General features: G+C 42.4%; 1 protein-coding gene across 3 annotated transcripts in view; it reads right to left on the bottom strand.

The window, feature by feature from the left end:
- OXSR1 (oxidative stress responsive kinase 1) overlaps positions 1–23,956 on the bottom strand; it is a 115,302-nt gene that overhangs the window by 86,574 nt on the left and 4,772 nt on the right. Inside the window, exons 1-2 of one of the 3 annotated variants that reach the window (XM_067566183.1) lie at positions 20,778–20,922; positions 3,158–3,270 (exon numbers count right to left, since the gene is read on the bottom strand). The exons of 1 other annotated variant lie outside the window; for it this stretch is intronic. In XM_067566183.1, the coding sequence (XP_067422284.1) occupies positions 3,158–3,172 (15 nt within the window). In that variant the 5' untranslated portion in view covers positions 3,173–3,270; positions 20,778–20,922. Of the gene's footprint in view, positions 1–3,157; positions 3,271–20,777; positions 20,923–23,956 lie in introns of those variants that run through there. One more of the 3 variants, XM_067566182.1, reaches the window with a different exon arrangement.

Raw genomic sequence — 23,956 nt, 5'->3', positions numbered from 1 at the left:
TTCAAACAGGGACTGGATGTTTATATGGATAAAAAGCATCCAGTGTTATCACTAATGATAAACATTTGGGAAGGGATTTTAAAACCTCCTGCCTTCAGGGCTTAAGACAGACTATTACAAATCAGGATCAGACCTAAAGAAGTGTTTTAATCCATAAGCGCACCTTCCTATGAAGCATCCGGCATTGACCACTATCAGATAGGATGCTGGACTAGATGGACTCAAGGTCTGATTCAGCCAATTGAGAGAGAGAATTATTGTATTGCTTTACAGAGATGGTGGGTTCATCCACTGGGCAGGAGCAGTGCCATCCTTTGTACACCACCTAGCACAAGGGGGCACCTGAACTTGACTGGGGCCTCCAGTGCTACTGCAGCCGAAATAATTATTGATTTATATTGCAGTCCTGCCCAATGGCCCACACCAAGATGGAGGCCCCATCGTGCTGGGTGCTGTACAAACTTGAAAAATAGTCCATGTCCCAAAGAGCACAGAGTCTAACAAAAGAACAAATGAAGAGTGGAGACAAATAAGCAATCATGGCTAACAAAGTCAGGCCTACATTTTCAAGAAGGAGGACTGATTTTGGCCACCCAACTAGAGACACCTTAAAGGGTCCTGGTTTTCAGAAGAAATTGAGCATCCACCTTCTGAACAAATCAGACCCTTTAAGGTGTCTTCAGCTGGATAGCAAAAAACACTAATCAGTTCTGACCACTCAGGCCTGGCTGTGTTAAACTGAAATAGACCATCCTTACACATGTCATTTCATTGTCATGGCTGATGGACAGAGAACTCTTACTATACTTGATTCTGAAATTAACATTTTAGGACATTTACTGTTCTCAGTGGGGAAATGAATATTTCTTTTGCTAACTCATGCTCCTTTTGTTCTCACCCAAATTACTGACACAACCACACTTAAGCAGCAGACAATGTCAAGAAAATGGTTGTTTTCATTGGCAGTATCCAAATTATTGTCCAGCAGACCCCCCTTACTACCTATTTCACTGATTATTATAATCTATTCACTAGGCTTTAAAAACCACAGAAAGTACATCTTCACACAATGCACAGTCAACTTGTGGAACTCCTTGCCACAAAATGTTGTGAAGGCCAAAATCATAACAGAGTATTACGTAAGTTCATGGGAGGACAGATTCATCTCAGAGATGGTCAGGGACACAACCCCATGCTCTGAGTGTCCGTAAGCCTCCAACTGCCAGAAGCTGGGACTGGATAACAGGGGATGGATCACTTGAAATTTCCCTGTTCTATTCATTTCTCTGAAGCATGTGGCATGGGCCACTGTCATAAGACTGGATACTGGGCTAAATGGACCATAGGTCTGATCCAGTATGGCCATTCTTATGTTCTGATGTAACCTCTAAGAGTCTACTTTTCAGTTTAGTGGTGCAGAAAATGGGCCTTTAATTCTTCTCTTTATCAGCCCAAGAAATTACTGTATGTTTTATTTTAAAAATGACCATGGTTTAGAGTCCTCCTAAAGCATAACTTGACTTTTCTTCTTCACAGCAGTCTGTAATCAAGCCTGCAGAAGGGACCAGCACTAAATCAGGTCACGTAATTGGGACTCCATCAGAGAAGAAAACAGCAATTCATTGTAGACCTATTCAGTATGAAATAAAAGGGAGGTATTTTGAAGAATGGGTCAGCTGGAGATTAAGATATGTAATTAGGAGACATTTTTATCTAAAATTACATGCCAAGTCTCTACTGCAGAGCTTTCTGAATATAACCCTTTTAGCTGAAATTGGCAATTACTCAAATACTAATCATCTCAGTTTGAGTTTGTGGTAAAGCAGTTAGGAGTACTACTGAGGACAGCAGACCACAAACTACACAGAAGGCAGTAAAATGGTGGCAGGATATGCTGTCAAGAGGAAAGTTCATGATTATGGAAGTGAAAAGAGATCCAGATCCCCCTAGACTAGCTAAAGCCATAACGGCGTTTAAATACACTTGGCCAGAGGTAGGGCATAAGACACCTTTAAGCATGTTAAGAATAACTACATGTGCGCAGCACCTTTTCTCCTCTCTACCAGTATAGATTTATAACACTCGATAGTCTGGCAAGTATTTTACCCACCTGACAGATGGCAACAGGAGCTCAGAATTAAGTGCTTTGCCCAAATTCATAGAGTGAAAGCTAGAAATAGAACCCAGGAGTCTTGGCTCCCAATCCTGTGTTCTAACTGCAGGCCACCAAACCACATTCCCTGTTAAAGAGAAGCATCATCATGAAGAAAGATGTTGGCTGATGGTTAAGGCTACCATTACTGGCTGTCAGGACCCAAAGGGAGGGAAATCCTGGCCAGGATTTAAGTTAAAATTAACCCTCCAAAAGGAGAGAATATTCATTATAAAAAAATGCTTACCTTGGCTGACTTGTTTAAGTATTAGATTGTGTATGTATGTAAAAAAAGGTGGGGGAGGGGAAATTGTTGTTACAGAAGGGAATGTGCATGGCTAGAAAGTAAGACCACTGCGAGCCAACCACCATGTGCACTATAGCGAAGAGAGAACAGCAGCAGCAGTCTGATGGAATCAGCAGTTAAAATATTAAAGGGTTTTTGGTAAGCCAGCGTGTTATGGGAGTAATGTAATGCTACTACATCCTGTCCTGAACACAGCGTTGGTGTTACTCTTTACAGGGCTACTAGCTGCCGCAAAAGCTGCTACTAGTTGAGGGTGAGAGAATGTGAAGGGCTGAGGGGAAGTGGAGGAATTTATTCACATATAAGTAATGAATCCCACACTATTTCCTACAAGAGTAATTATGTCCCCCTCATTTTGGTTCAGACTGCAGAGCCCTCAAACACACACTGCTGAGTTCTTACTCATGCGCATTTTGTTCCATTCAAACCAGTGGGACTACCTGAGTAAATGCTCAGTGTGGATAAGGCCTCCTTAATCTGACCCACTAAGTCTTTGGTCACACATTGTATCCACTGTGGCGATGTGGGATTTTATTGATGTGTCTTTGAACCATGCGACCACAAAGGGGGGGGGGGGGGGTGTTCCATCATCTTCACAATCATAACTTTCCATGAGAGGTTGTTAAAGACACCTCAAAGCTGAGCAGGAGACTATGCAAACTGAAATAGGGTATTCCCAAACAAAATTGATAGTGTACCAGGAGTTCATCCATGCTGGTCTGACATTTCTCGAGATTGATCCGTTTAATTGCCACCTTCTCTTTTTTCGGGATACAATAGGCTGCTTGCACCACAGCTGTTGCTCCACTCCCTGGAGGGAAAGAGAAACAAAGAGTTAACACCTGCTGTTCTAGGATGGTTGCAGGAAGGTAGAGAATTTGGAGAAACCAATATTACAAATCTTGGTGGCTGCTAATTGCAAAGCCAGGTGAAAACCTGAGGAATCCAATCCCTTTAAAAAGGAAAGTCCTACCATACTAAGTTCTGCATAGCTCAGCAAACCAAATAGGATGCACATATAGAAGCAATAGGTCATTGCAACAGAAAATGCAGATCTTTGCGAGAGATCATCAGAACTGTGCAGGCAAATATGAGCTAAATCTTGCTCTTCCTCACCCAGATAGCCCTGCTGAAGTCAACAGTATTATTTGTGTGAGTGAGGAGTACAGGATTTGACCCTTATAGAGGACTGATTTTGGAGGGGCAATTAATGTGACTAAAATAAGTTAAACCTGATGCATCTCACCTAATGTTTAAAAACAAAACTGTTACCTGTTTTGCTACCAACTCAGATTATAACTAAAAACACTGGAAAAAGTCTAAATTACTTTTCACATTTCCCTCAGCTTGGACAATGAAGATGCATTAATTGACTTCACTTGAGTCCACTCTTCATGTGTTCAGCTCCAGTTTTCTCATATTAGCACAATGCCTCAGTGTCCAACTCATTTTCCCCATTCTTAAAACCAGCATCAGCTTTCCCCTTTTTCAGCTTTCATCTATTTTTCTCCTCTCCACCAAGGTCCAAATAGAGATGGGGACCCTGGGTAGGGAAGACAGGGATAGCCCACCGTATCTTCCTCCCATTAATGCTGTGAAAAAGAGCAAGGAGTCAGGAGGGAAGCAGCCAGAATTGGGAGCTGCTGAGTGCCCAGCAGTGGGAGAGCGCCATCCCGCAGCAGAGAAAGGCCAAGTCGTTACAAATAGCCCTCAGTCATCACAACTCAGCCCTTGGGACAGATCCACTGGTACAAAGGACACTTGGCGTCTCCAAGTAAAAGAAGCTTCCAAAAGGCCTCAGCTATGCCATTCATTATTTATACACACTTCCTTTCCCAAGCTAAGTCACTCTAGTGTTTAAAAGCTCTCTTCCCACAAAGCCACATTCTGAGGCCCCCTGACACACACCCCTCTGATCTGTTTTTGTTGCCCATCTCTGGATCATTGCGATTTCCACCATGTCTAAGACACAGCAACAATGCTGACACAAACTGAAGCTAATGTCTCTGTTCTAAACACTATCTAACAACATTGTCATTCACAAAGCTAAAAGTTTGAGATCTATGTACATTAAAAAACTGAATTAGGCTGGTGGGTAGGGAGGAAAAGGTACTATGTTAATTTTTCCTATTTGCTTAGCTGCAGAAGAGCTAGAGGCTTCCATTTTAAATACCACAAAATCCACCCCATTGTTCAAGCACAGTTGGGTTTGTCTCCCTTCATTTTTATTTATTTTTAATTAATGAGCTGTATAGAAAGAGAACAAGGGGAGAGCCTGACAGTCCAATTTTTAAACAAAGGCTATTGAAGCTGTACACAAATGACTAACGTCAATATTTTTCTTACAGCAAGTCTTATAAGCCAGAGGCAAATCTTTAAATAAAAGCATTGGTGGAGAAGGAAGGGTTCAAAAACACAACCCTGAGAATTTAAAGGGACAGCTGTGATGAAAGTTTCACTGAAATAAAACCTCTAAGACCCAACCCAGTGATTTCACTCTTCAGATCCTCTCCCGTGCGTAGCATACTGGAGATGCAAGAGTCCCTTTTTCTTTATGTAGTGTGGTACATGTACTCTGTATAATGGGTGTATTTTGCAAGCTGAGTTCCTTAATTTAAGAGCTTACAGCAGGGGTAGTCAATTTTTTGTCAAGGTCCAAATTTCCTGGTAAAGGTATAGTCAAGGTCCAGATTCCAGAGCAAATAATAAAAAGTTTTTGTGGTCTGTTCAAAAGAGTGTGGAGGTCTGGATATGACCTACGGTCCGCCTATTGTCTAGCCCTGGCTTACAGTCTGAAGACACACAGGAGGGAGAATGCAGAACACAAGATTCTGCGGTTATTACAGCTGGACTGTAGCATGCAGCAGCTGGCTTCTGAGAAGTTTTGAGGAAGAGAGTCATTTATTTGCAGGCATTCATTAATTCACAGACCATTCCTAGCACAGAGGGCAACATGAAAGCTGCCAGGAGATGCTTGGGTGGAGCACTGTAGTGGGGGGAAGGGAACTACTGCAGTATTAGCAGGAGTCCCATCATCCAGTGCTTCCAACATGAAGCTCAGGAACTGAATCAGGGGATGATGAATTTGGTGGAGGGGGTGGGGAGAATCTGTGCAGACAGAAAAGAGGCGACATGCTCAGAGATGCAGGAGAGGAAGTCTGTAAGAGCTTTGGCTGGACTAGAGGGAGAAGGGATGTGATGGCGGGAAGTTGTCAGGAGACAGATGCAATAATTAAGATGAGAAAATTAGCTGTGTGACAGGCTTGCACAATGTAACCACTGTGTTAAAACCAGACAGAATTACTATGCCTTCATGGTTCAGCATGAATATAATCTGAATATAGAACTTTTATCTTCCCTGAAGGACAGTTTTCCTGCCCACTGTGGCTCCTTTAACCCTGAGAGTTTTGGGCAGGTTTACCGATTTTTATTTTTAAGTCTGCTTCTTCAGATTTTAGGACTCTGCTCTTCTTCAGAAGCAAACAGAAAACAATAAATAAACTCAAGAGGTCTCAAGATAAAGGGGACAGCACATGTAGCAGTGACAACGAAGACAAGGAAAGTGCGCCGTTTGCATTTCCTGGTACTACCATTCTCCTTAGCACAGCACCTTTTCAGAGGCAAGCAACAAAGCACTTTTGTGCCTCCGCTGTTCCGTTAGCAAGTCCCACGTTCTGGACAAGACTTTCTTGCTGGCTTCTTACACATTAGAAATACAAATGTCATGGCTTCTTTACTGGAGGACTTGAAAAATAATCACAGCTGAAGGTTGAAAACAAAAGTCAGACTCTACCTGAGTAAACCTCAACATTGCTCTGTATATCCTACCGTGCCTACTGCACAGCTCCCAGACACTCTTCACTGAGGCTGGCAGAACTGCAGAGTATGTTTCAGACCATATCACAACTGTAAGCCAAGTTCTCCAGCGAAAGAGTCAAAGCCCAATGTAATAAAGAAGCAGGAAAAACCTATGTGATTCGCATTTCCCCTATAAGCCATTTCACCAGAAACCCTAGTCACTAGCCAAAGGCAAAGCCATGGATGCAACTTTTCTCCCAGCCCCAGTCTGATTAGATAGTTAGCTCGTCACGTAGGGACCCTCTCTCAGTGTGTGTTTGTTCAGTGCGTAGTTCAATCTCCATGGGGGCCTCACCGAAATAATACAATGAAAATCCAAAACTAAATAGCTTTCTGGGTCAAGGAAGGGAATCCTCCAAGTTGAGGGCTCACACAGAGAACAATTCCCTGCTGCTCTCACTGCTATGGCAACTCTCTGCAGCTCAGTCACCACCTGCTCTCTCCCCTACCCCCACCCCAATATTCCTTGCATCTCCTCTTTTCAGCTCCTGCTATAGCAGTTAATTAGAGAGAAACAATGAAATCCCAAAAGCGTATCAAGCAAGGATTAAGCCAAGCTGCAATAGGATGTGCCACAAGTGGACTTGCTCTTTGGTAACGGCAGCAGCATGCCATGCTTTAGAGACCGAACAAAGACAGGTTTCCAGGCTCCTCTAGAGAGCAGTGAAGACATAGCTGCAATTCCTGAAGTGGCTTTGTTGCTATGTGATTTATTTGTGAATTCCTTGGGGGTGGGGGGGAAGGATGGGAGAGGGGAACACAAGAGTCTTAAAGCTGTGGATCAAGGTCAATGCAATATATTTAGCAAATGAAACTGTAAGCTACAAATATGGAGGAAGGGAGGCTGAGGAGGGGTGACATTGCCTGCCTGGGAAGTTACTGAACATTCAGAACCAAGAAGCAAAGTTTTAAAGGGGGTGAGAGGGGAGAGAATTTCCATGGTTGCTTGTTACAAATCTCAGACTAGCTAATACTCCAATCACTTTAGGTAGGGTCTCAACTGGTCCACTCCAGCTCTCTCAATGGACATCAGCCAATTGTGATGAGATCCTACCACGCATCTCATGTGCTGCGAAGCTGCCTAGGTCTGGATAGCACCTGATCACTGTTCCTGGCTCAGGAGCAGACCCCACATCTGACACCCATTTTTAGTGGCGAGACCCACAGACCAACCATCTAGACACTGGAACCAGTCCCACAGCACTCTCAGGCCCCCGAGCACTTAGACACATCCCCCCCACCGACCCCCACCTTCTATTAGCTCTAGTTTCTAGTTAACCCCGTCAGAGACAAAGCAATAGTAAAACAAGGAAAAACAGGCTTAGCAAGGAATTTCTTAAACACGTTTATTATTCTTAAAGGCCATAAGAGATCTACGGAAAACACACTCCTGAGCACAATCCCCTCCAGTCTGACCTCATGTCTTTTGTAAATCTCTAGGTCTGGTCCAAGTCCACGGGGAGGCGAAGTCCCTCCTGCCTGTTCTGTTTCTGGAGATGAAATGGCCCTCTTGCTCACATACACAGCCTCCTTTTTAAAACGGTCATTGTTCCCCTTTTCAGTCGGGGGATAAGCTGCAGCCTTCCCAGCTACATGCTTAGATCAGGGAGGTTCCAGCTCCTCTGCAAAGAGACCATTCAAAGTCAAAGGCCCTACTAGCAAGTGACCCCATTGTTCATGCAGGGGAGCGATGTTCAGTGTTGAAGGCCCCTGACTGCTCCATCACAGCTTTCCAGACAGTCTCTCCACTGTGGCAAATTCATGCTAAAATGGCTGATTAAGCTGTACTGATGGCTATAGTTACAAATGGTGTTCATAAAACCAAATGAATTCATAACTGGACACAAACCTAGTCCCCAAACTATCAGAGGGGTTGAAAAATTCACTCAACTCTGGGGAAGAGGAAGTTGTCCAAACCAGGGCCATCAATTTCTACAGAATTTCAGCTCTCATTTACAAAACATGAAGTCTCTAGCTAGGATAAGCTTCCACTCAGGAACAGAGTAACTGATGCAGTGCTACATACTTGAGTCAGCAGAAAGATAGATAGCTCCATTGGCTGCCTCTGCTGCTGCATGGATCTCACCCAAGCGTGGAGCACTGACCTGTCTTGTCCCTTCTCAATACAGCTACTAGGAACTCTGGGAACAGCAGTGAAACCAGCAAGAAGCAGTTCATTTTCACTCTGCAAATGCTTGGAAAAGCTGTGAGGAGCAGAAGGGAGAGACAGACAGAGCCATTCACTGGGAGAGGTTGACTAAAAAGAAGAGGCTGGAAAAGCAAGGGGACAGAAGAACCCACCACCACCCTCGTTGCAATCAGGAGTCTTGGGAGTGGGGGATTAATGTGAGCAATGTTTCCCATACAGCAGCTAGAGGCATGCAGGCTTCATATTTATCCAACACGTACCTACTAAAAGCTACAAGAGATGGGGCCTCAAACAATAGCCATTGTTCAAAATCCCAATGTTCTCCCCTTTTCTAGCAGCCACAAGGGGATGGGAGAAATCTGGCTCCAAGATGGGCATTGCCCTTAATCTTAGCCTTCTGATGTGGTAATTTGGGGAATCTCTGGACAATTTATGAATTCTGCTTCATTTTATGAACTTGCTCTGATGAGTCAGCCACAAGCTGACAAGGTCCCAGATGGGTATCACCCACCCTATCTGGAAGATGCTACAAAACAAATAAGAGTCATCATTAACCTTAATTATTCTGCTGGTCGAAAAATGGGTATGCTAAGAAGGGTGAAGGAGCTAGAAAACCAGTCTGACCAAATTTAGCTGGGGTGGGGCTGCAGGGGGAGGGGGAGGGGGAGGAGAATGGAAAAAATCCCTAAAATAGAAGGACAGAGCAACAGTTCTAAAAAGACAAAAGAAACCTCAGGCAAGAGAAAGGAATAAAACAGCAAGCTTTCATAGCAGAAGGGATTTTTTCCTCACTGTATGTCAACCCAGGAAGAAGGAAGCTGGCTGCAGGAGAGAAACTATACAACTCAAGAGAAGTCATGTACAGAAGGGGGATCCAGGATGCCCATAGAGCAGTGTTTCTCAAATGGTGTTTCCGCTGCAGGAGAAAAAGGGAAGATGTCCCGGATTTTTCGGTGGAGGGTACAACTCAAAGTGTAATTTAATTGAGAAATGCTGACCCAGTTGTTTGTATATAATTTGCTTATTTCAACATTTTTTTTGGCCCCATATGTAAAAATACTGTTAAGAGTTTGGATCCAGTTCAAAAAGGTTCCGTGGCCAAATTTAATTGAGAAACACTGCCCTAGAGGACTCTGACCAAATCCCCAAGAACACTCAAGACTGGGGAGGAAATGGAGGCAGAGAAGGGTGTTTTATTTTGTTTTTGTCTGTTTTTCTTGTACTATTTAAAATAAAGAGTTGCTGCATTGGAAGTCTTTACAAAAGCCTGTGTGGTACGTGCTTCAACTATCATGTGTCCCTGAAGGGGTCAACTATAACCAGAATGTCTACAAGGCTGAAGCTCTTGGAAAAGTTGTGCTTAAGTCCTTGGGGAAGAGGGGCACGCAACAGCACTTCCTTCCAGAGGTAACAGACAAGGTCTGTGCCCAAGAAGCATGTCAGAGAGGCCTCCAGCACTGTGTCTACCAGACCAAGAGAATCTTAACACCTGGGTCCAGCCTGGTGAGACCCAAACACAGCAACATGGTGGGCAGAAGCTTTCCTAATCTGTGACAATGTGTTAACTTTTTCAAGCCCTTTGTACGAGGTGGTGAGTGAGTAGGGAAAGACTGGAAGAATAAATTAGAAAAGAAAAGTCAGGTAAAGAGAAAGGTTAGGGTCCAGGACTGGAGAAAAAAGAAACAGGAAGGAGATAGAACACAGCATAGGGAAAGAACAAGGATATGGGAAGGAGAGAAAGGGAAAAATATGCTCAAGATATTGCAGGAATGCGATACATGATCTATTATAACAGAGTAGAACTGAGTGAAGCCAGAAAGGGAAAACAAGTTTAACAAAAGACACACATGGGTAAGTTACCTTAAAAAAGTTACAAGTTAAAATTCGATTGACAATGTTCTAATTAAATACCACACAGAACAGGTCTATTCCCTTAAATTGCAGGAGTGTAGCTTTGTTATGGCCTATGGTAAGTGTTTCTCACCCTTGGTACTAGGCTGAGAGTCCTGTGACTACTAAAGGCATGTCTACACTACCAAATTTGTTTGATGCAAGTTACGTTTGGATACCGCCAAAGTTTGTATATTGCATACTTGCCTGCTTGCATCAGCACTGTGTGTATTCACCAGGAGCGTGTGTGTCAATGCAAAGTGCAGAGTGCCACAGGTAAGTATCCCAGGGTGCCATGTGCCACCATCCTGCGCAAAGCTTTTTGGGAAATTTTGGCGCTGCATTATGGGATAGAGATGATTTGACCAGGGACCTCTGGAAGCTAGGGGTCAACTTCCCAACATGCAATGTTCTCCATCCCATTCTGCTATTGATATCCTAGAATTTTCACTCCTTCCCCCCCTCTTTTTTTTTTTTTTTAAAAACAAAAATCCCATAAACCCACACAGCATTTTTCAGGATCTGCCATCTCTGATAGACGCAAGAAGCCCACAGACTTCTGCATTATTCTCATGAACGTTGCAAATAGAGGACGCACTATCCTCCTGATTTGCCGACTCACAGGAGTGCCACAACAACAGAAGACAAGATGACGTCTTTGAGAACAGTCTGCAGAGAGATGTAGCAAAAACACTTCACAGCTGTTGATGGAACTCATGGAGCAGCTGTAGCTGGTCAAGCACCACTTCTAGGTTTGAGAAACGTACACTGACTGGTGGAATTGCGTCACAATGTGGGTCTGGGACAACAAGCAGTGACTACAAAAGGCCACATTTCTGCATCTGTGTGCCAAGTTTGCCCAAGTCCTTCAGCCCATGGACACCAAAACTAAAGCTGCACTGACAATAGAGAACCCAGTGGATTTTGACATTTCTGGGAGTATGCAATGCCAGATTTCCTATTGATCAGTAACAAATTATTTTGGAGTTGGAAAATAAATAGTGGGAGCTGTTGTCATACAAGTGTTTAGGGCCATTAATAGTCTCCTGCTACGTACAACCAATTCTCAGCAACATGCAGAACACAGCTGATGGCTTTGCAGCAATGCGGTTCTCAAACAGCTCATGACCCCCACATAATAACCTTGCGATCCCAAGGGGTCACAAACCCCAGTTTGAGAACCCCTGCAGTAGAGCAACAGATAGCACACACATCCCTATTGTGGCACCATCCCATTTTGCCACAGAGTACACTGACAGAATGTGCTACTTTTCTGTGATTATGCAAGTATGAGTAGATCACCAGGCACCTCACCAACATCAGTGTGAGCTGGTAAGGAAAGGTGCATGACATTCACATCTTTAAGAGCATGGGACAATTCAGAAAGCTGCAAGCAGGTACGTTCTGTCTCACGACTGGCACATTACCATTGGTAACACTGAAATGCCAATAGCAATTCTGGGAAGGATCCAGCCTCTCTCTCACTCCCCTGGCTCATAAAGCCATCGAATGGACTCCTTGACAGCACCAAGGAAAGATTACTGCACACTCAGCAGGTGCAGAATGACTGTCAAATGTGCCTTTGTTAGACTGAAGGGACACTGGCGATGTTCACTCACTAGACTGGATCTCAGTGAGGAAAATATCCCAATGGTGATAGCCGCCTGTTGTGTTCTGCATATCTGAGAGGCAAATGAGGGAAACCTGCCATGAGGCTGGACGTGGAGCAGCTTTCTGCTGACAAGACAAGCGCTATTGCAAGAGCCCTGCATGGCATTATGTGGCTGAGAGAGGCTTTGAAAGAGCACCTGAATGGTCAGCTACAGTAGTGCTCTGTGCCGGAGTGTTCTCTGAGCCTGGAGCTCTGGGTGCTGCTAAGAACTGTGTAGTGCTTGCTGTACACATTTATTAATATGACTGGGTGTTTTCCTAAACCTATGAATTATGTGGTGCTTGGTGTGAATTTGCAATACCGTTTGCTTTGGCAACCGCTACACATTCTGCAATATTTGTTCTGAGCTAAAAGAATTTGATTCTCCAAAAAACAGAACTTTTCTTGAGTGAGAAAAACCAGTGTGAAAAACCCCACAGGGAATGTTATGCACATTTTAAAGGTAACTAAATGGGGTGGAAATATACGATTAAAAAGGAAGTAAACCTTTATGTACATTTGAGTAAACAAATGTAGTCTATTGAGGCTACACATACAGCAACTTTGATTCTCACAGGTTAGTGTATAGGAAGCTGTTTTCTCCGCTGTCCCCCGGCAGGGAGCGGTACAGAGCTTAAAGAGTTGCAGCTATTTATTTGTGCAATTTCTTTGGGGGGGGGGGGGGGGGGGGGGGGGGGGGGGGGGGTGTTGGGAAGCTGTTGTAGCTCTCATCCTGGGCAGCTTATAGCATGCAGGTCACACCCTGAGTGTCTATACAGCCACATTCCTGGCCCAGTAACTCTGACCCCAGCAACCTGTCAGTGACACACCAATCATGCTCTGGCTTCCTGCAGCCTTGATTATTACCTGAAGGGTGACCCAAACACACCCCTAGTCTCAAATTTTCCCCCAAACATGTATTCTGCAATGTCCAACCCTTTCCTGAACAGTTATTAGAGGTATGTTTCCCCTGTAGGGGGTCAATGGCAACTCCACTTAGTGTCAAACTGCTGCATAAACAGCTCAGTTTAAACACAAGAATGGATTAATTTTGATTAAAAAAACACAAAACAAGTTTAATTACTAAGGACAAATTTTAAGTGAGTACTAGTATAAGATACTAAAGTCAGAAATGGTTACAACAGAAATAAAGATAAAACGCATTCTAGTAGCTAATATTTAACAAGCTAGACTTGGCTCAAGATAAAATCCTTAATACATGTTCCCAGCAAAAGGACTGACCAAATTCTCATGACAGAACCACTCCCAAAGTCCAAAGGCTGGTTCCCTTGTCCTCTTGAAAGAGAGACAGACAGAGTCAGGGAAAGAAAAAGAGTACCTGGGGTGTTTTTGCCCCTCACTTTTAAAAGTCACCCTTTGAAATGCATTTTCCTGAGGATTACCACCTATAACTTCCTTTCTACTGTGAAGACACAAACATGAAGTCTCATGGTGAAAGAGGTTCCATGTTGCTGTTTGTTAAAATGCAGATCAATCTGTTCCTGTTGCCAAAGAATGGTAATCACCAGTCAAGTGGACAAATCAACTTTGATGACCCCCACCTAGAGGCATCAGTTTGTCCCTTGTCTGACCCTTCCCCACACTTGTCTGGTAAACACATTTGTCACAATTTCATCTTATGTTCGTAACTTTACATGTAATGTTGCTACACACATTTCACCATATTATTGACCAGTGAGTTATTAGTTTTCAAATGATGCCACACCAAAGCATATTTTGTCAAAGATTATTACAATAGTGTGCACAGAGTGAATAAAGGGATGCAACTGGTCAGACAGATGGACTTGTCTAGTGTTTCAGTACCAACCCAGTGTGTTCAGAGAAGAAATGCACAGAACTAAGATATGCAGAATTCACAAACAACTATAACAGATGGGCTATATATAAAATATTTGAACTGCATATAAACTTGCTGACAGTGAATAATCCACAATCTGGATGACAGCTCTTGCTGTTTACAGTGCCATTCAAAACAAGCACTGAGTTCAGAGCATGGGTGTTTCTGTCCAAGACAGACAATGTTTTTATTCAAGATGCCTGACGTTCAGCATACACAAAGTACCAAGAGGACAGTTAAAAATAGTTTGATGTTGCTAATGCTCATTTAATGATACTTTCTCTCCAATACTTCATATCAATATGGGCTCAAACGGTATTTTATGCATACAACTGGAATTACTGCCCAGCTCTGTAATTTAGTTATCAGATGTAAAAGTGAGCAGACAACCCTTTAACTGTCACTTGGCAAGAGGTCATATTGTCCTCAGTGGCATCAGCTGCTAGAGCTCCATTTTGGTACATTTCCCCCCTTCCACTGTATTGTGTCTTATAATTAAAGAAGACTGTTTATTTATGAACTATTAGGAAGCTGGGGTGGTCAATTCACTTCCCCAGACATGTCAGGGTTTTACAGTGAGGAAGAGGAATCTTCTTCCCCATAGCTGACCACCCCTACATACACACTTTACTCCTTTGCCCATACCTCGTAGTATGGCTTGAGCATTGTTCCAGGAAAATGTGGTGTCACGCTGGCTGGATTTGGGGGGGATGGCGGGAGGGGGCAGCAGCAGGGCATTTATTATATTGTTTAACATCAATACACCAGAATCATAATAATTCATGTGAGATATAGCCTTTCTAACAGTACATGACATGGCATAATGTGCTAAGTAAGATGATGTTTATGTTCATGTGTTATATGTGTAATGGAAGTTATGGATATGTTCGATATATCTGTATTTCAAATTGTGCTATGTCTGGGCGACACCCCAGACAGGATGGCTGCAGCACTAGCCTGCTTAATGGCCCATTAAAGAAATTCACAGGTACAATGGGCCCATGGGAAGAAGCCAGAGATATACCTGATGAGTCACCAGGACCTACTCATGTGACTCTGGACTCCATCTTATTCCTGTAAATTTCCACAAGCAGCATGGCAAAGGCCAAAGGACATAAAAGGAAGCTGCCCCCCATCCATTTTGTCTTCAGCCTCTCTCTGGATCAACTCATCTACAACTAAACTGAAGCTGTGAAACAAAAGACTGAGACCCATCCAGGTACTGGATGTATACCAGAGGGACTATACAAGCCCACTAACGCCACAATTCTACTGGAAACCTGATATATATGGACTTTCCAGTTATTTGTATGTATCTGATTGCTTTAATCCTTTAATATTTCTCCTATAGTTTGTTTCTTTCTTTTATAATAAACCTTTAGTTTTATTTACTAAAGGATTGGCTGGCAGTGTGGTATTTTGGGTAAGATCTAAACTTATATTGATCTGGTACTGTGATTGACCCTTTGGGGTCAGGAGAAACCTTTTGGGTAAAGAGCATAGAGTTTTAAATAACTGGTCTCTTTACTGGACCTAGTGGCCGACTGGGAGCCAGAGACTGAAATGCAGTGAAGGGGGCTGTGTATATTTTTATTTTGGCGTCTTGATAACCAGTGTGGGAATCAGAAGCACTGTTTGGGGCTGGTTGGGAAGTCTGACTTCAGTGTCACCCACCAGTGTTGGGAGAATCTGCTCTCCTTTTACAGGCCGCCCTGACCTTAGCATTTTCAGGTGACTACCCTAGGCACGGACGGGTCACATGTGGTATGTTCCCAATTCCTCCTCTTCTGGGTGTCCTCAACACCTGAGTGGGTTGGGTCCAAAGGAGCAGCTCTCAACCTTTCCGTAGCTGGAATAAGATAGTTTGGAAGGTGGGGGAGTTATGAGTAACCTGCCATCAATACTGTGAAGCTGGCCTATACTAAAAGATAACTGATGTGAAAAAGGTGGTAGCCACTCTCATAAATCAATTTAAACTAATTGTCAGATAAATTGCCATTAAGGCACTCGATTCTCTGGCTTATTTTCCAGGACATCACTCTCTCAACAGTGAACCGTACCTGACTACTGTGCCCATATTAAAAAAAATAAAATGAGTTCCAGCTAATATCACAGGAAGTTGAACAACCTGTTTTTGTTTTTTTGTTTTTTAAAGTTGGTTTCCTGCCTCTAGAGCAGTGGTTCTCAACCAGGGGTACTTGTAACCCTGGGGGTACACAGAGATCTTCCAGGGGGTACATCATCTCATGTAGATATTTGCCTAGTTTTACAATAGGCTACATAAAAAGCACCAGCGAAGTCAGTACTAACTAAAAATTCTTATAGACAAAATGAGAAAGTAAGCAACTGTAACACTTGTGTCTTTTTATGTCGGATTTTGTGAGCAAGTAGTTTAAGTGAAGTGAAACGGGTACAAAAGACAAATCTGACCCCTGAAAGGGGTACAGTAATCTGGAAAGGTTAAGAACCACTGCTCTAGAGGGTGCTGTGCAGAGCAGAGAGGACGTGTCCCCACCCATCCCCATTCTGCTGGCCAGCAGTGGAAGTTTCAGCCGGTCACTATATCTCCCCCAATACTGCAGTGAGGAGAGAAGTGGCGAGGTGCCCCATCTAAAGAATAGGATGTTGACAAATGTTGGCATTGTTGCCTTGTAATCCCCTATCTGTCCACATCAACCTCTTGTCCCTTATCTCATAGGAAGGCAATGCCTACACTGCCCAAAAAAATGTGTTCTTAACTCAGATTAGCTAACTCAGGTTCACAGCAGTGAAGACACGGCATCTTAACTCACATCCACAGCTTGGGTTAAAGCCCAGAGGGATTCTTAGGGTTGCTATTTTAACCCAAGTTAGCCAACCCAAACTAAGAATACTTTTGGCAGTGTAGACATATCCTTAAATTGTAAGCTCCTTACAGCAGAGACAGCTTCTCCCTGTATGCACAGCGACTAGCACAGTGGGGCGCGTGTCCATGTCTGAGGCTCCTAGGAACTGCGGTAATACAAATAATAAAATAAGGAAGAGACCCAATGTCCTTCTCAATCCCAAGAGAAAGTGGCTGAAACACCCTATTGGGCAGGCGCAGGATTTTGGGGGGTATGGTGTAGGGCTTCCATGCATTTGGATAAGCAAGCCTTCGGAGGTTATTACAATCATCCAAGATTCATCAGAGGGTGTACAAGATTCTCCAGATGCCCAAGATGCCTGGGTTATCTGGAGATCTGTCTCTGGAAAAGGTATTCCCCACACTGGCAACCACGGTAAGCATTGAGGGCCAGGTACACAAGTCCTTTGTGACCTGCCATGTTTAGATAAGATGCTAGTACACGTCCACATTAGATTTATTTCATTACTTGCCACCCTCCCTGACTAATTTGAAGGGCACCAAAGTTATGCAGTGATAAGTCTTCAGGCTGGAAGGCAGGCAGAGACATCTTATTTCCAAACCCACCAACACGATCACTTCAAGCTGTCTTGATATATGCTGCAATGTAAATGCCATGCCGAGTGAATCCCTATTGCTAACGCTCAGAAGTCCTGGTACAAAGCACAGCCCTAGTACAGTAGCCATGCCAATATTCTCACTCCTCCCCCTCCCAACCTCTATCTCTGAACTTGGTCTGAAACAGTATTGGTCAATTGTAGGGGATATTTTATTTGGCTGGAATTTCACTAAACAAAACAAGCCGTATGTATACTGTGTAGATGTTTGATAGTAAAGGCAGTGGTTATTTTAGGTAAATAAGCTTTTACATATAGCTACTTAACCATCAGATATGTCCCCTATTGGAAGCTGTTATCCTGTCATTGAAAGGCACAGGCTGGATATAATACGATCTTTTCTGTCTCGCTTAGTGGATTCAATGCACAAGATTAGTTGAATTGTTAGTAACAGTACTACCCAAGCATGAATAAGAAGAGTTACTCTGAATCCTGGCTCCCATATACAGAATGAATAATTTTATGTTAAGGTTACTGGTCCATCATGCACTCTCAGCTGTTTAAAACAAGGTTTGGGTTGGTGACATGGAGAAACGTCAGGATATGTCTATACTGACGGCAGCAAAGTCGCTGCCATCAGATCAATCTTTCTGGATCGACTGAGCAGTCAGTGTAGACCCGCTCAAATCAATCAGGAAGTCGACGCAGTAAATCGACCCCCTCCGCCCCCCCAAGTAGTGTAGCGCTGCATTGACGGTAACGCGGTTCCCGTCAGCGCAGTGCAGTGAAGACGGTGCGCAGAAGGGAAGCACAGCAGTCAACGGGAGTTACGCAAGCTACTCTACCACTGAATTTCCAGGTAAGTGTAGACCAGGGCTCAGTCTAATGAGAATTCTTCTGTTGAAATGCTGTTTGTTGGATATTAATATCAAGCTATTTACTAGACAAGAGTTTGCATCCTCTACTGCTCTACTTTAAACCAGGTTCCAATTGCCATCTTTTTACTAGAGCTATTTGGAAATGTTTGGAGAATCTGACCAATAAAACAGCTCAGTGCTGAAATTCCAGTCTGCAGATCTCCCATCCCCCAAAGAGGGGGGATTTCAGTTGGGTTTCCAAAAAAAAAAAAAAAAAAAAAAAGAGCCCAGCTGCAATATCACCATTCAGATGCTCCAAATATCACCCAACCCCTCCAGCAAAGAGGTGCCAGAAACAGCATCCCTAATGTAAAACAAACAGCAGAAGGAAAGTTGAAGAAACATCAACAGCATCTCTATACATCATAAAGAGGCAGTAGAGGGCAGATTTACTCCAAGCTATTGCAATTTACCTTTACATGTCTATCAAAAGTGTATCTGAACAAGTGATAAGAGGGTAAATAGGAGTTCATCCACCAGGGACATATAACCAACAAAAACAGAGATCTGACTAACAGAATGTATGCATGTAACTCCCACACCCACTACTTCAGAATGGACTGACTAATCAGTCCTCAATTTGATTTAGGCTTTTCGAAATAAGGATGTTTCCCTTTACTTCAATTCTGAAAAGCGACTACAAACAGAAAATTCAAGGCCCCACAGAGTCCATGATTCTGTAAAAACAATGAGAGTCCTGTAGCACCTTGAAGACTAACAAATTTCTGCGGGCATAAGCTTTCATGGGCTGCAACCCACTTCATCAGATGCATGAAATAGAAATCACAGATAAGAGGTGTATATATATACATCCAGGGGTAAGAAACATAACAATGGGGAGGTCAGAGTGCTAACAGAGTCAGTTCAGTTAGGGTAGATGAGGCCTATTCACAACTGTTGATTAGAAGGTGAGAATGTGTGAACAGTGACAATTACTTCTTGTAATGAGATAACCATTCCAAGTCCTTATTCAGATCCAGTCTGATTGTGTCAAGTTTGCATACGAGTTCCAGATCTGCAGTTTCTCGTAGAAGTCTGTTTTTGAAGTTTTTTGGTTGAAGAATGGCAACTTTCAAGTCAGCTACAGAGTGTCCTAGGAGATTGAAGTGCTCTCCTACTGGCTTATGGATGTTACCATTTTTTATATCTGATTTGTGTCCATTTATTCGGTAGAGGTTGAATTTGCTGTTACAGAACTGTTTTCCAGAATCTAGGCTCTTTTTTTAAACCAAGAATTATTTCTAGCCCTCACTGTTGTGAAGAAAACCTTAATCTTGGACTTAACCAATGCTTTGCTGTCTGCATGTGTCTGCACACAGTCTGAAACAATAACTCTGATGTCTGAATTGCACTACTCATCTCAATGAGGTGAACTAGGACACCTAGAGATGACAATATCCACACAATTAGCTATTTCACTGCTGATAATTTTAGCAGAAACACCCAGCTGATGTGTTTACTGCACAATCCTAAATTGCTTCTCATTTCCCCAAAAGCCAGAATTTCCTACTCTTCCAGATTTTTACCTAAGAGCTTCTACTAAACTGTCCAGCACCGTCAGTACAAGACTATATGGCAGATTGTAAACTGACAGCATGGCACGAGCATAAACTGGATTGAATATGAAGAACATAGCACTGCCATACTGATTGCATTTTTTCATGTTTGTATTTAAACTAAAAAAAGATGCAGGGTTTTCAATTATCTGAAACTGCGGCAGAATTTCCATAGGACCTAGGAACTCTATGATATCTTAGAGTTCCATATGTCTTTTCCAGTCATTGCCAGGTGACATCGATCCAGTGACAATGACTTTTTCCTCCTTAACTGCCAAACTTTGCTCTGAGAGGCAATCAAGATTCTTTCCTCTCACACAGTACCTCTAGGAGGAGATACTACAGGCCAAGTTCTGAACTGTTATGTTGGACAACCCCAAATATTCAGTGGGCAACAGAGCAGAATTTGACCCTACAATCTCATTCTAGTTAACTTTTTCATCTATCCATAACGATCTTCCTCCTACATAGATGTACTGATGAGGCACCAGAAGCAGTAAAAACACTTCCACGTGACAAAAGATAGCATTTATGACTGAGGACAGCAGAATTATGAGCAATAAGAAGCTTGGTTTATTATAGCAGGAGATACTGTTAGTTTTTCAATCTCACCTCTTCCATTTGATCATAACTTTCTGAAGCTTTCATTTTTTGTGCTGACACAGGCTTGCTCTCTGATCAAAGAGGAGTTTCTTTTGGGAAGTTTCAGTAAAACCAGTTTCGTCCTTTGAATATCAGGAGAGTGAAAATGGCTAGGGCAGAAAACTGAAGTTAGGCCCTTGATGAGAAGAGCCTTTGCGTGTTCCAGTGAAAACTCATTTTAATTTGATCGAGTTATAAGCCTTTCAAAGTTGCACTTCATGCATACACAAAACAGTTGGTATGATTTCCTTTAAGCAGTGTTTGGAATGAAAGTCAGCTACACTGAGCAGGAGACTGGCGCTAACTTAACAGTGTAGCGAAAAAGTAAATGCACAGAGTGAATCCAGAGCTCTTACCTCATTCACTGTGCATCTTGCAAGATATGATCTATGCAGCTTTTAAGGCCTTGCTGGAGAGAGCTGTCTCCTGCAGACTTCCCAGAGTGCAGAGTAGAAGAGCTCCCTCTAAGAAAACCTTGTAAGGTGTGTGGGATTCAGCATTTGATGTCATGTTGTGTAGCCAAACAGTTCCATATCACAGAATTTCTTTTAATCTCCCTAGGAGATTACAACAAAAACCATGTTAAACACTCAAAAGTCAGGAAGTGACAAAGTTAAAGGACTTTTTTAAAAAAAAGTCATACCTGTCTCAAAGTTACTTTTGAAAAAACATTCCATTGTTAGATCTAACACCTGGTAAAATTACTGTGATTGAGGAATGAAAGATTTCTGTGTAATCTGTTCATGTTGTGGACTTGACAACGCATTTGAGTCTACCCAGCTTACTCAAAGGGTATGTCTACACTGCAATTAGACCCCCATGGCTGGTCCACATCTGCTGACGTAGGTTCTGGCTAAGAGGCCTATTTATTTAACTGTGGTGTAACCGTCAGGTTAGGGCTAGAGTTTAGACTCTAGGACCTGGTGAGGTCAGAGGGTCCCAGAGCTTGGACCTGAGCCAAAATGTCTACACTGCAATTAAATAGCCCCTTAACCCAAGTCAGCTGGCACAGGCCAGCCACAGGTGTCTAATTACAATGTAGACATACCCAGATTGTGTGGGTCTGGTATACAGCAACAGAGAGAAAAAGGGATGTAAAAGATAACAAAACCCATCATTTTAAAACCACAAAAACTATTAGCATTTCAAGACAGGTGTAGGACCAAAACTGTTTCAATTATCTAGATCTCAAGCAGCATCCCTTTAAGGCTGCATATTAAGCCACAGCACTGCCCCCTTGTGTTTATGTGCTATTGAACATACAGCATTTCTCAACACAATAGGGTTTATATCTATCATTTTAGATATGTAGATTTATAGGCTTGGGAGAATTTCATTTGATTTATCTTTTATAATTTCAACTCACAATATCAATGTTTATTTTAAAGCTTCCTTAGATTTTTATCTATTTAAATGTTTATAATAGCAGGAAGTTATTGGAAGCCAGCCAATTATTTAATGATAGGACACACGGAGATCCAAAAAGGTTTATAAACTGTTAAAACACAAACTGTCCTTATTGCATGTCAAAATATATGAAGTAAATACACTTAAATTAACAAATCATACTCGGTTTTACTATTCATTTATTCATCCTTTTGTAACAAGCCTAATTCAAAAGTCAAACATTGGATTTTGACTCTAATAAGTTCACAAGCAACATTTTTCTTCTTTGCTCATCTGTAAATTTCAGTTCTCATCAATGGAAATATGTTTTCATCAGTGTGTATGTATATGGTGAAATTGACATTTACTGACATTTAATAAAAATCTAACCCTTCCAAGTCTACGTTTTCCATTCAGATATACTCAGACCACCTACTGACCTAACAGCCTAACTTCATTCACTCAGATTTTATTTTTAAATACATGTTCTCTTCACTAACATACATATGTCTACCTATTTAGTCAGCAGTCACATACTATGTAGTCCTTTGAGGCACCATTAGTCTTCTTGAAGTACAATTCAAGAGATGGAATGGTGTCCCTGTGGTGAAAGCACTGGATTGATGGTCAAGAATCTGGGTTCTAGTCCTGTCTCACACAAGAAATGTGTGACCTTGGGCAAGCCACACAGGGCTTGATTTTCTGAAGTGCTAAGCATGAACGGCTCCAGATAAAGTCAAAGGGAGCTACAGCAATTTTGAAAGTCAGACTCTTCATCTCTGTGCCTCAGTTGCTCAGCTGTGACAGGAGGGCAGGAAAATGAACTGGACAAATCACTAGTCTAACCTTGTATGGCAATTTCCATTTTCCTAATACAGCAGCAGTCTTTTCTATTGGCAATTATTCTATGATTATTTTCTATACTCACATTGTTCACATCTCTGTGTCTTCTAAGCTTGCAGGTAAAAGTTTAATACTACATTGTAAGTGAAATAGTTTGATCAAGGAAAACACTTTATAAAAAGATAAGTTTTAACAGATTACAGATTCAATATCCATTTGTAATGAAAATATCTAGCTTTATGAAACAGTGGTATTGTTTGCCATTTTAAAGGCTCGGATATTTAAGTTTTATAAGAGCTCAGGTCAACATCTAGAGCCTTAATGGACCAGCTCCTGTTTCCACCAAGAGCTCCAGCCTCTGCAATAAAGTAGTCATTACCAACTTTAAAAAGCTGAATATGCTGGTATGAATTGATTCTCTCAGATTCAGTCAGTTACGTAAGCAATAATATTCCAGGGTGTGCATTTGTCAGCCAATATATATGCCCCATGGGTATGCTGAGGAGCCAAGCACATCCAAATGCCTCAAGCACATCCACGATATTTGACTACTGGCTGAGAAATGTCTACCCCAGTTACTACACTTATAAAGTGGCTTATTGACAATTAATGTATGAAATATTAATCTTTCCAAGAAACTAACTCCACTGGAACTAACTGCCATCCAGCAACAAACCACAGTGAGGCTTCCTGGTGTCTCACTCCCCCCAAAATAGCTAAAGGAAACAGAAGCAGCGACCTTTACCCTCCCCTCAAGTCAGCTGGAAAGGCAGCCAACCTGATTCCATCTATAATGAGGTACTTTTTCCAGCCATCCTCTTTAGGAGAGTGGTATGACTGCTGTTTGATTTTTTTCTTTTAAACACCCTCAGCCTACATCCTCCTTCCATGCCAACTGGAGGGAGCAGGGGCTGGCAACAGAATCAGGGCTGAATAGAATACACCTTTTCCTTCATTTTCCAGATGATCAGGTGAGAGGAAGGATTCAACGACAAATGATTGGCCCCACTTTACTAAGTGGTGGTAACCAGATTCTAAGCATCTAGAAACCCCCACTATTCAAAAGAGGGACATCTAGCTGCTTAAGGGAGTTTACAGTCCATGCACTTGTGTTTGGATTTTATAGCTTGGAGCATAAGTTATGCTGGTGAGGGCTATTCACATAGATACGTAGATATTCAAAGAACTTTGAATCTACTGGGCAAATTTACTTTGTGTTTCTCTTAAATTAACTCAGTTGGTTTTGGAAAAGCTTTAATACAGCCTAAAACCAATAGAAAGTTTTCCACTTTAAAAAACAATTCAG

Source organism: Emydura macquarii, unplaced genomic scaffold (assembly GCF_026122565.2).
Source record: "Emydura macquarii macquarii isolate MOO-44397 ecotype Brisbane River unplaced genomic scaffold, CSIRO-AGI_Emac_v2 contig_2742, whole genome shotgun sequence".
Taxonomy (NCBI): Eukaryota; Metazoa; Chordata; order Testudines; family Chelidae; genus Emydura; species Emydura macquarii.
The sequence above is the reverse complement of the archived record's forward strand: the minus strand, read 5'-3'. Positions and strand labels throughout refer to the sequence as shown.